Raw genomic sequence first — 13530 nt, 5'->3', positions numbered from 1 at the left:
AAGAAAGGAAAAATCAAAACATTTATCGAATTGAGGCAGAGAGGTTACAGGCTATGTACACCTTTTGAAATTTTTTTATTTTTTAAAATAAAATATTGTATAAGTACAACTTTCTATTAGAAATAATTTTTACTTTTTCAGATACAGGAGCATTGTATACTGTATAGAGAGCAGCTGTATCTAGTGCTGAAACCTGTATCCGTCAGGTCTGTGGGACTGACTGGTTCAGTGACAGCGGATCCTGAGTGTCTGACATGCAGGATTGAGCCCATAAAGGCGCAGAGACCCCTCACTACCACATTAACATATAACTTCTATTATTTATTGATTTAGTAAGTAAAAAGTGTGCACTTTTTAGAATGTTAAAGAGACTCTGTCACCACATTATAAGTGCCCTGTCTCCTACATAAGGAGATGGGCGCTGTAATGTAGGTGACAGTAATGCTTTTTATTTAGAAAAAGGATCTTTTTTCACAACGTTAGGAGCGATTTTGGTTTATGCTAATGAGCTTTCTTAATGCCCAAGTGGGCGTACTTTTACTTTCGACCAAGTGGGCGTTGTACAGAGGAGTGCATGATGCTGACCAATCGGCATCATGCACTCCTCTCCATTCATTTACACTGCACTAGCGATATAGCTATATCACTATGTGCAGCCTCATACTCAAGCCCTAACATTACTAGTGTCCTGATAATGAATACACCTGAAATCCAGCCTGGACGTCATGTGTACTCAGAATCCTGACACTTCTGACTCTTTTTTGTGAGATTCCAGCAACGGATACGAAATCGAGATTTGGTTTCACTTGCCGGAATCTCACAAAAAAAGATTCAGAAGTGTCAGGATTCTGAGTACACATGACGTCCAGGCTGGATGGTCATGTGTATTCATTATCAGGACACTGTAGTAACGTTAGGGCTTGTGTATGAGGCTGCACATAACGATATATCTATATCGCTAGTGCAGTGTAAATGAATGGAGAGGAGTGCATGATGCTGATTGGTCAGCGTCATGCACTCCTCTGTACAACGCCCACTTGGTCGAAAGTAAAAGTACGCCCACTTGGGCATTAAGAAACTCATTAGCATAAACCAAAATCGCTCCTAACGTTGTGAAAAAAGATTGTTTTTTTAAATAAAAAGCATTACTGTCACCTACATTACAGCGCCGATCTCCTTATGTAGGAGATAGGGCACTTATAATGTGGTGACAGAGCCTCTTTAAATTTAATACACTTGCTGCCCAGACCAATAAGTGACATATCCTTGCCGTTAGCTTTACAGCAACTTGAATAATTCATAAATCGACTACCAATATATGACCCTAAATAGTACAGTATATTAGCATATATACGTAATGATATTTCCTAAGGATGCTAAATAGCATTAACAGCGTAAATCTGAGGTTGTGCAAATACTGCATTAGGTCATAAATAGACAGCTGAACTGGTGGCCACTAGTATCAACAAGTCACAAGGCTGAGCAGAAACTTGTTAAAATGTAGACAGCATGCCCCCCCCCCCCCCCATGACATGTTTCGCCAACACATTGGCATCTTTAGTTGTCCATTCAAAGCCTACGGGACTGACAGAGACCACCGAGTACAGCGTTTTGCTGTTTACGTTAGTCCCGCAAACATTGAATGTAGTTGCAGGTCGTAACTATAGCCATAGGTGTGGGCGGCGGGCAGCAATCAGACATTCATTACCTACCCTGTGGATAGGTCATAAATGTCTATCTTGGCACAACCCCTACCAGAAATATTTTTGTTTATTTAGGGGATACAATGTAAAGAATGACTCCTTACCTTCACCATCTTTCTGTGTCTGTGCGGTTAAAGGTAACTTTAATCTTTCGACCATTACAACAGGATTAACACCAGAGCTCTCCTAAAAAAAATAAAAATAAAAGAAAATCATACAATGAAATAAAGAAATTGCACTTTGTTGTACTTAAACTGAGCCACAGCAGAAGAAATGTATAGAAGTCCAAAGATATAGCGCTAGGTTTATGCTAAACTTGGCATACTGATATTTTACTGCAATGCTGTGTTGCACCAGCCCAATGCTGGAAGTTAAAGGTCTAAAGCATTATTATGTCCATTAACATGTCCTGATTTCTATCAGATGCAGTCTCATCTTGGAAACCTTGTAGGGATTCAAATATTCCACATCAATGTTCACATATACATATTTGCCACCGTTCAAGCCAGTTAAGACCTATATATTGATGTAGATAGTAAAAACACTGCCTATGTCAGATCAGAGGGAGGGGGGGCATGCGGTCATATGAACCTCATAGTAGAGATGCATGTAATAAAAGGCAAAAAAAAAAAGGGAAAAACTGATTTGCTTTGTCATAATGCCTATGGAAGAACAGCATGTTAAAATGCATGAAGCTACCAGCAGCTATAATTTTGGTATTTAAGCCGTTCTCTGTGGAGGATGCACAGAATAAGTTGACATTGGCGTTTTTAATTTCAATTGCTCTAATCCGTCATAGGTGCAGAACGAAAATGACAGTGGTGACTGATCCTTCAAATAACGGACACCAAAGGCTGGGTACAGGACCAATTGTTTTAGGCCCTAGCCTATGGGTGAAGTGTGAACAGAGGGTCAACAACAAGTTAGGGACAAGTGTCAAAATGCATATTCTCATTTGCTAAAAATTACTCCATTATGTGGTTCTTACCCTATTAAGTAGCTTCTTTGGAAGTTCAATCTGCCTCAAACTCTGTGAGGATTCTGCTATACTTCTGTGTCTTGCCATAGTGCTTGATCTTTAGAACCAAAGATGACAAAAAATTATCCAGGTTTAAAGGTTACAAAATATAATGTTAAAATAATTATTTATAGTCGCACTACACTCAACAGAAGCCTACCGCCTTTTCTTGGCTGATCTGGTTCGAAGCTCTTCTAGTTGATCCTCTTCATTTGCAGCCTGAGGCACACTTGGAACCCTTGAGATAGACGGCTGAGAATACATGGGAGTTTTCCCTTCTAGCATAAAGGAGTCATCTCCATCTACAGGAAGAACCAATTTCAACTCTTCTGGAATCTGTGTTCCAAGACAAAAATAGATCTCTGCCAAGATTCTGGGTATGCTCCCTATGTACCTGCAAGTAGAATACAGAAATTAAAAGGCGCAGTTAATTAAACTTTGGCATGCAAAAGTTGAATACCTAAATAATTACAGTTTGTGATTTAAAGTATGTTCACCATTGGACACTATTCTACACAGAATCTACAAAAAACATTCATAAACTGTAGATACATTGCAAGGCATTATAATCTAGTGCTGCATTCACAATTCTGCAAGCGTCAGATCCACAATATCCTAAGCTCCCTCCCATTTGTTTCTTATAGTGGATTCGTTGTTTGTCCTGGAGGCCCCAACCGCCCTAGTGTAATAGGCCATAATCTGGAATGGTGGTTCCCTTCTCCTTGACCGGTATCCCTCGTGAATAAATCAAACAAATCTAGTGGGCGATAGTAGACTTAGGAGGCCGACAAACCCTACTTAGGACCTTGCAGAACAATAAAAGGAATCAGACCTGTGGAAGGAGGAAGCGTGGGATTAGCAAACCCACAAGGCACGGACAACATAAAGTGAAGGGAGTGTTCCTTGGGATAAACCGGGGACGGCCAGAAGGACAGTAAGACTATATCCTTGTTAATGTGGAAGGAGAACACCTTGGACAACAAAGGCACTGTACATGGCACCGCTTTATCCTGATGTAGCAGGGAACCAGACGGGGCTGTTAGTTCCGATACCCTCTGGATAGAGGTCACCGCAATAAGGAACACAGGAGATGTAAGAAGATCTCCCATAGTGGTTTAAAAAGAGCTAATTGCAGAGCGGCCAGAACCAAGGTCAAGTCCCATGTAGAAGTGGGTGAGCAGAGAGGCAGAAACCGCGTGAGCAACCCCTTTTAAGAAAGTCCTAACATCAGACTTGGACACCAGTGGTCTGTTGAAGAGCACAGATAAAGCAGATACCTGACCCTTAAGGGAACTTGGGGCAAGACCTTCTTGGAGAAACAGAATCCTGCATAGAGAAAAACCAAGTTAGGAAGAATCCGATCCTTACACTAGCGTAAGTAGTTCTTTCAAGTACAGTGGTAAATGCGGGCAGATGAAGGCTTACTGGCCTTTAACATTGTCGGATTACCTGCTCCGACAAGCCCCGTGCTCTCAGAACTGAAGCTTCAGCAGCCATGCCATTTAACGTAGCAACTGAAAATTTAGGCTAGGGGGGTTACAAAAGGTCAGTGAGAGAGCAGATCAGGCCAGAAAGGAAATGGCCAGGGAACATCGGCAAGCAGAGGCACCACATCAGCGTAGCAACATTGATGCGGCCAAACCAGAACCACAAGGATGGTGGGAACAGCCTTGGTCCTCCTGAGAAGGGGTAGGAGGAGGGTAGAAATAAATCTGGTTGAATTGGTCCCATGGAGCAACTAGAGCATCAACTACGCATGCATCGGGATCTCGAACTCGAGATATAAATCAGGGAATTTGCGGCTGAACCTGGACGCCATCAAGTCTGCATCCGGCCTGCTCCACCCGGAGCATATTTGGGGGCTCTCCTGGGGTCGTCCCATTTGCGACTGAGGAAATCTGCAACCCAATTGTCGACCCCTGGTTTATGCACTGCCGAGAGGGCAGGAATGAGAGCTTCATCCATATCTGGAGAAAGAAACACACTCACCGACAGGGTGCTGAACATCATACCTAATGTGGTAATCCTTTAACAAGGGGACAGGCAAGACTTGGAGCGGTTGAATATCCAGCTGAATCTAGTCAGGGTATACAGAGTATACAGGGTTATCTGGAGACTGGTCAGGTTGTCCTCCCTGAAATGTCCTCTCTAATGTCGTTCAAGTAGGGCCATAAGCACAGAGAGGATTTTGATGAAGATCCATGGGGCCGTTGCCAGGCCAGACAGGAGTACCAGAAATTGGTCATGGGGGGGGGGAGGGGGGGGGGGGTGTCACACCATAAAGCCCATGAAACACCGATGGGATTGGGCTAATGGGGACCAGAGAGGTACTTGACCCCACAAAAAAAACCTCCCCCTGGTCGCTGGAGATGATCACTGATCACAGGGACTCCATGTGGAAATCAGGGAACTTGACAGAAGAATTCAAACGTTTGAGTTCCAAGATAGGACAAAGTGACCTGTTCTTTTTTGGAACGACAGAGATTGGAGTAAAAACCTTAATCTCTCTGATCTGGTGTAACAGAGCAGATTACGCCTTGACTCAGAAACGAATGCCTGAAAAAAAGGGCTTCACTGGAAGGCGACCGAGGAAGCGTGCACTGAAAGAACTATTTTGTACCCAGAGGATACGACTTCCTGCACCCAAACATCTGAACGTGAGAGCCAGACATCCTTGATGCACAATAGCCTGCCTCCCACCTTGAAAATGCATGGTAACGATCGGTCGTCCCCATATGTTGCCGACAATTTCTCCTTGGAAATGGAGCCAACGAGTGCCGATCGACGTGCTGTGTCGTCGATCGCGCTAGTTTTCACGGCCAGTATTGAGCCGTCTAAGAGGACCTTAAGATAGTGGCTTCTACAGAACGTTCTAATTGTGTGGACGTATTACATGCAAGAAACTATGACTAAAATGTGTTAATAAATTGCAATAGAGTGAAGCAGTCAGCTGCATATTACAGCAGTACAAATAACCATAAGCACATACTCTGTCAAGACTCCTGACAAAAACGTGGTCAAATATGAGGGATCTTCTGTCAAGGAAATAATTCGGAGCATATCTGTAATCTGAAACAAAGAAATGAAAATAAACGCTTTTGGGTACACAACTAACAGACCACACGTAGTATTTGAAGGGGATATTAAGATCGGTATTTCATTATTAACCTCTAGACAATTTAACACCTTCAGGACTGAGCCATTTTTTTTATATTTACGTTTTTCACTCCCTGCCTTCCAAGAGCCATAACTTTTTTTATTTTTCTGTCAAAAGAGTGGTGTGGGGGCTTATTTTTAGCAAGAGGAGTTGTAGCTTCTATTGGTAGCATTTAAAAAAAAAACATATAATGTACTGGGAAACTGATAAAACTATTTTCGGGCTGAAATTGGAAAAAAAATAATGATTCCTCTAGGTTTTATTGGGTTTCATTTTTACAGCTTTCACCGTGCGGTAAAAACGGCAACTTTACTTTATTCTGCGGCTCAATGCGATTACGGTGATACCAAATTTATATATATTTTTTTTATTTTACTACTTCTTTTGTAAAAAACATAAATAAATTGTTTCGTTTCGCCACATTCTGAAAGCCATAACTTTATTTTCTTTATCTATAAGCCGCCACACTGCTCAATTTTTTTTCAGTACCATTTTTGGGTACATACAATTTGTATTATATTTTTTTTAAGAGTCAAGTTGACTAAAAAACAGTTTACATTTTTTACACTGTCAACTGCACGCGTTAAATAACGCTATATTGTAATATTAGGGACGCAAACATACCAATTTTGTTTACTTTTGACATTATTTTAGAGGAAAAATGGGAAAAGTTTTTTTCCGATCTTAGTATTTTTTTCTTTTCACTACTAAATACTTAAATCTCCCCCCAGTTTATTACCCCCCCCCCCCCCAGGGGACTTGAACCAGCGATTGGATCGCCGGTACAATAGACTGCAATACTATTGTATTGCAGTATATTGTCATTTTTACAGGCTACTGTTAAGCCCTGTTAAAATTTATGAGTGAAGGCAGTCCTGGGGGCCTTCATTAGGCCCCTGGGCTGCCATGACAACCATCGTTACCCCATCTCATTGCAGGGGGGGGGTGGCTGTGAGCTGTCGGAGGGGGCCGCCAACCTCTTTTCAACACCTCAGATGCTGCGGTCGCGATTTACCGCAGCATCTGAAGAGTTAACCAGTTAGTGACCGCCCATTAGTGTTTTTACGGCGCTGCATCGAAATAAATAGAGCAGGGAGCCGTTAAATCTCCTTGTTCTCAGAGGTAGCTGAGAGCAGCCCTGCTCTGACAGGCAAGATCGATATCCCTATCGATCTTGCTCGTTTAACCCCTCAGATGCGGCGCTCAATAGCGAGCGTCGCAGCGGAGTGGTTTTGGAGAGAGGGAGGGATAGCAAGGTGTCTGTGGTTTCTATGGCAGCCGGTGGGGGGCCAAATAAAGGCCCCCCAAGTCTGCCACTAGTCATGCCTGCTAGGCCATGCCAGAGGCATGACCTAGCAGATGCCTGCCCGTTTTACACAGACAGGCACTAATGCACTGCAATACAAAAGTATTGCAGCGTATGGAAAAATAAAAAAAAGAAATGAATAACCCACTTTTTCCCCTTACAAAATGCTTTATTATTATAAAAAAAAAAAACATGTTACACATATTTGGTATCGCCGCGTCCGTAACGACCCCAACTATAAAGTTATTACATTATTTAACGCGCACGGTGAACTCCAAAATGGTACCAATAAAAACAACAAGTCCTTCCGAAAAAAAAAAAGCCCTCATACAGCTGCATCGGCAGAAAATATGGAGACGCAGAAACAAATAAATAGAAAAAAAAAAAAAGGGTTTTCACTGTGTAAAAGTAGTAAAACATACAAAATCTATGTAAACTTGGTATCGTTGCAATCGTAACGACCCGCTGAATAAAGTTATTGTTATTTAAACCACACGGTAAACTGTGTAAATTTAGGACGCAAAAAAATGTGGTGAAATTGCTGTTTTTTTCTATCCCCCCAAAAAAGTTAATCAATACATTTTATGTACCCCAAAATCAGGCTATTAAAAAATACAACTTGTCCCGCAAAAAAAAAAAAGACCTTATATAGTTATGTAGACGCAAAAATAAAAAAGTTCTAACTCTTTGAATTGGACGATGGAAAAATTAAAAAAAAACATAGCTTGGTGATTAAGGCATAAAATAGGCAGGTCACTAAGGGGTTAGACAGCCAGGAACAGCGCGACCCTGTTCCTGGCTGTTCGGTCCGGGTGTCAGCTGTAAAACACAGCCGACACCCTCTGCATATGGAGAACGCTCCAAACATCACACCCTACACACAGATGCAATGGCACGTCCAGGTGTGCAAAGGGGTTAAAATAACCCTTCCCCAAACGCTGACCAGAAGCGCTTTATAGAAAGAGGGCTGAGTTAGGGACGCCCCCTCTGACTACCATATTGTCTTTAAAATGGACCTATGATCAGGGATTGTCAAGTTGGAACAAAACCTTTCTTTAAGGACTTGTTCATACAGTGAAGATTTGCTACAGATTTTGAATATAATGTTAAGCTAAAAACAGAACCTAAAAAGAATGTATAAAAGGTAGGCCTTATGTCTACTCTCCTGGATACAATTTTGGCTTAAAAATCTATTGCAAATCTGTACTTTTTGAACAATGCCTTATTCACACGACAGTGAAAACGTCCTTGTGACGGCCGTTCTTTTAACTATCCTATGGGTGTATACACAGGGAGTCTGTGTGGCATCCTACACAGGGAGTCTGGGTGGCATCCTACACAGGGAGTCTGTGTGGCATCCTACACAGGGAGTCTGTGTGGCATCCTACACAGGGAGTCTGTGTGGCATCCTACACAGGGAGTCTGTGTGGCATCCTACACAGGGAGTCTGTGTGGCATCCTACACAGGGAGTCTGTGTGGCATCCTACACAGGGAGTCTGTGTGACCTTCCTTTGGATGTTTTCAGGGGGCTGGGACAAAAAAAGCCCGACCAATGAAATTCATCAGTTTTTTTAACGGCCATGAAAAACGGATGCAAAACCGAGTGGAAATGGATGAAAGTTTAGAGACACACGGATGCAAAATGGGCATGAAAAACTGACAGTTGATCAGTTTTAATGGACATTTTTTTCCACTGTCGTGTGAATATAGCCTTAGGCCTCATTCACACGACAGGGTTTCCCGGCCGGGTGCCGGCCGTTCATAAATCGGCCGTCACCTGGCTGCATTAGGAATAATAGACCCCTAATGGGGCTATTCACATGACCGTTTTTTTGACGGCCGGGAAAACCGGGCGTCAAAAAATGGGACATGCTCTATTTTCGGCCGGGTACCCGGCCGCCCGGCTCCCATAGAAGTCTATGGGGCCGGGTAATACACGGCCATCACCGGAATGTGTCCCGAGTGATGGCCGGGTTTTCCGTCGCTTGCTATCTATCTCCTCCTCCTCACAGCGCAGAGTGCATGTGAGGAGGAGGAGTTGATGCCATTCGGACGAATGGCTGTACGCTGTGTGGCAGGGCCGGGGTGTAAAGCAGGTGGAAGGGAGCGCTGCGCTGGCTCCCTTCCCCTGCATGTTTTAAAAGCGCCCTAGCCCGGCGACACCTTCCATGGCACCGCTAGCAGCTGCTGCTACTACTGTAGTGACGCCACTATAGCAGAGCAGAGAGGTATCTCCCCGCTCTGCTATGTGCTAGCCCCACTTTAGCTCCTTGAAGGAGCGGAATCCCTGTGTTTTCGGGCATACCGCTCCTAGAAAGAGCGCTTGATGTCTCGGTCCATATCTGGGCAGTGACATCAGGGGAAACTCCTGAAGCGGAATCCCCGAACACATGGGGATTCCCCTTCAGGAGTTGCCGCTGATGTCACTGTCCAGATCTGCCCGGCCCGGATGCAAAACTTTATGCAAACCGGCCGGGCAAAATGGCCGATTTTACCGGCCGACACTCAGGCTCGGGCGGGACCCGGTCGTGTGAACCCAGCCTTAAGGCTAAGAAAAGCACACAGGCAGCCCATTTCATCATCTTTTGAAGTTACCTCTTCAACTTGCTCCAGTTCATCTTCATTAGTTTGCACTAAACGACACTGTACACAATTTTCCAGTCTGAGCAAAGCTTGAATTTGACATCTAAAATAAAAGACACAAATATTTAATAAAACAAAAAACAAAGTGGATTACCAATTGCAAAATGGTGGAGCAGCAGCATATATACTTACTCTCGAATTTTAGCTTTTTTGTTTTGATTTTGCCCATAAAATTGTCTGATCATCTTGCTGGTCTTCAACAGGAGCTTGATTTTGTCCGTGCAGTCCGTCTGCAGAATATAAGAAACATGCTGCTCACAACCACTTCTTCACTTACTTTAAGATTATGGAAACAAAAATTTGATATTCACCTCTATAGGTTTGCTGTTGGCTGATTTCAAGTAGGACTTTATGGAGGTTAAAGTATTCCTGACACATGAAAGCAACGAATTGTCTTCGCCGGACACCATTTTATTATAGTCCTCTATTAAAAAGGAATTAAGCTCCTCCTCCGACTTGAAACCTATAAAAGAGAGGCATTTACACGAAACTGTAGTCAAGATATTAAGAGTATTAGATATATCTCCAATTTTTTTTCTAAGATGGCTGTACAGCCAGATGTCATGTTACCGATAAACCCCTGAGGAAGCTACTCTTGTGGTGATATGCGTGGGCACTCTGTGGACCCTTTCTCTAACCCTGGCAGAATAGTGATACCTATTGCTTAACCCAATGAATTTCTGATATTTTGGTTAGGCACATGACTATTCGACTTTATTGGGATTGATTAAATACATTCTTGGTTGAATTTTGATGATAAAATTGTTCATGCGGATCGACAGGAAATTTCTTATCGGGCGCACCGGGCTGGGGGGGGGGGGGGGGGGGGAGGTGGTTGGGCTATGTTTAGACTAGGGATGCACGGTGCATCGAAACTTCGATACTGTTTCGATACTGTGCATCCCTAAACTGTTCGATACCGCTATTTCCTGTATTTCGATACGGAGCTGCGCAGCCGCACAGCTGAGTATAGTAATACATGAATGTATGGGAGCGGGGCTGCGGCTGTGTGATACAGTCACTGCCCCGCTCCTGAGTAATGATAAGTTCACGCCGTCAGGATAATGAGATGCGGTCGGCGCTGCACTAATGATCTGCGGCACTGAAGACAGAACATGGCGGGCGCTCTACAAAACACCCCCATGTTCTGTCTCCAGTGCCTGAACCGCCGCTCATTAGTGCAGCGCCGGCCGCACCTCCTTATGCTGACCGCGCGCGCACTTATATCAGGAGCGGGGCAATGGCTGTATTACACAGCCGCAGCCCCGCTCTAACGGCGGAGATCAGAGAAACCTCTCATCTCCGCCGTTATTCCCCTGAATGCTGCGATCACAGCTGACTGCAGCATTCAGGGGAAAATGAGAAGGGGGGATGCCCGTGGATCGCGTCACAGGGAATTCCTGTGACGCAATCGAGGGCCATACCATATATGGGCAGACAGCCCAGGGTCTATTGACGGACCCCAGGTCTGTCTTACCATATTTCCTGTTGTTAGGGCATACTTGGGTATGTCCTAACAACAGCCTGTGTGCTATCCGTCCACAGGCTAATGTACTGGCATATATCTGATATATGTCACTACATTAAAGTTTAAAAATAAAGTAAAAACAAAGTATTGTTAAATTTAAAAAAAAATACACATTCACCTTTTTTACATTAAACATTAAAATAAGTCTCAATACATAAAATATACACATTCAGTAATGGCGCGCACAACAATTTTTTTGCATCATTTATGACGTGTACGCTGTAAAAAAATAAAATAAACACGGCTTTCTATCACTTATTAATGTGAGGCGCGAAGATGAATTTAACCTCCATGTGCCTCACATTAATAGTAATTAACCCCATCATGTACCTCGCACATTAACCCATTATGACTGAGAAACATGATGGGGTTAATAACTATTAATGTGAGGCGCGTTCAAAATTCATCACACGGAATTCATCAGAAAACGGAAGCATTTTTTTTTTTTATTACTGTTGGCAAAGTATTGAAATTGGTATCGAAATCACAATACTAAACGAAGTATCGGCATCGAAGTCCAAATTCTGGTATCGTGACATCCCTAGTTTAGACGTGTGTGTTTCTCTCACTGCATGTACTTATAAGTGCTTGTAGGGGGTGGAATGCGCTAGTATTGTGTAAAATTTTGTTTGTTTTAATAAAAAGTTACTCGATTTAAAAAAAAAAAAAAAAAATACTTTCTTGTTTGATCCCAAATTGTATGTGCCTCTTATGCTCGATTTATACTGTGTTTTACGTTAACAGAGATCTGGTCTGGGCGGGCACTACTTATGGTATATACCACACCCCCTGCATTATTTATGTACTGTATTAGGCCTCATGCACACAAACGTATTTATTTCCTCCCGTAAATACGGGTCCTTTGTCACACGTATTCGACCTGTATTCCACCAGTATTTACGGACCTGTGCCCGTAAATACGCGTCCGGTGTCACCAGTATTCCACCCGTATTTACGGACCCGTTTTCTCTGCACTAATCGGCTGTCCCTTCTCTCTATCAGTGCTGGAAAGAGAGAAGGGGCTGTCCTTTCGAGCAGAGTTTCCGCAGCGATTGAAAGTAGTGGTGACGCGTCCCCCTTTTGACATCCAGTTCGACCTCCCTGGATGACGCGGCAGTTCATGTGACTGCTGCAGCCTGTGATTGGTGATTGGTCTGGGTGGCCGGACTGGAGGAAGTAGCAGGTAAGTTAACTTTTAATACTATTAACTCCAGTGGTAGTCACGGTCCTGGGTGCTGAAAGAGTTACTGCCGATCAGTTAACTCTTTCAGCACCCTGGACAGTGACTATCCCCTGACGTCGCCAAGCAACGCCCCCGTAATTACGATTTCTATGGGCTGCCCGTGCCGTAATTACGGCCTGAAAAAGGACATGTTCCATATTTTTCAACGGCACGGGCACCTTCCCATAAGCATACGGGAAGGTACCCGTGGCCAATAGAAGTCTATGGGCCCGTAATTACGGGCGTTTTTACGTTCGTGTGCATGGGGCCTTAGTGCGGTTTAATGTTCTTAATTGATTTTCTTGTGTTTCTGCATGTGGATACAAAAAAAATAAAAAATTTACATAGCTCTTGTACTATGGATCGTATTTGAGTGCATTATTTGCCTGATATACACCACTCTTTCCTCTTTTGAACCATCATCAGCCATAGGTGTGTGTGTGTGGCATTTGTTGCATAATTTGTGATTGTGTTGCCAGTCATTTCTTGATTATAAAAGTTACTGATAAACCCCTTTAGTATGAACATTAATATTGTCAGGCATAGAATCACATTTGAATAAGTACGAGGAGTCACTGACTTGTTGGCTTTCTTGCCTTTCCATCAGGCTTCTCGGACGATTTCCTCTTTGCCTGGGAACTCTTTTCCACAGGGGCACCTTCTGGTTGTAACTTCTGAGCCTTTGAATTTAACCTAGCAGCATTTAACATCTGCAGTGCACGAGGCATGGTTTTCATCTTCTGTCTCACAGGAGTACGAGGAAGACCTAAATATATAATACATATAAACATTCAGCTTTCTATTTCAATTACCAGTCATGAAGCAAATAGGCACATCCCAGAAGTGGAGCCAAGAAATTTGATTGCATTTTTTCTTTTTAGCAGGTTAACAAAGGCACCTACATAAGAATTAATCAAAAAGAAAAGAAGTGTAAAAGTATACAAATAATGCA

At 43.2% G+C, this 13530-nt stretch overlaps 1 protein-coding gene across 1 annotated transcript in view; it reads right to left on the bottom strand.

Annotated features, from left to right (window-relative positions):
• Positions 1-13530, bottom strand: part of TICRR (TOPBP1 interacting checkpoint and replication regulator) — an 82850-nt gene that overhangs the window by 22168 nt on the left and 47152 nt on the right. Inside the window, exons 7-14 of the mRNA XM_075858181.1 lie at positions 13159-13344; positions 10140-10291; positions 9961-10058; positions 9781-9871; positions 5711-5790; positions 2882-3115; positions 2692-2779; positions 1808-1889 (exon numbers count right to left, since the gene is read on the bottom strand). Of these exons, the coding sequence (XP_075714296.1) occupies positions 1808-1889; positions 2692-2779; positions 2882-3115; positions 5711-5790; positions 9781-9871; positions 9961-10058; positions 10140-10291; positions 13159-13344 (1011 nt within the window). The remainder of the gene's footprint in view (positions 1-1807; positions 1890-2691; positions 2780-2881; positions 3116-5710; positions 5791-9780; positions 9872-9960; positions 10059-10139; positions 10292-13158; positions 13345-13530) is intronic.

Source organism: Rhinoderma darwinii, chromosome 3 (assembly GCF_050947455.1).
Source record: "Rhinoderma darwinii isolate aRhiDar2 chromosome 3, aRhiDar2.hap1, whole genome shotgun sequence".
NCBI lineage: Eukaryota > Metazoa > Chordata > Amphibia > Anura > Rhinodermatidae > Rhinoderma > Rhinoderma darwinii.
Note: the sequence above shows the minus strand (reverse complement) of the source record. Positions and strands in the feature narration are given on the sequence as shown.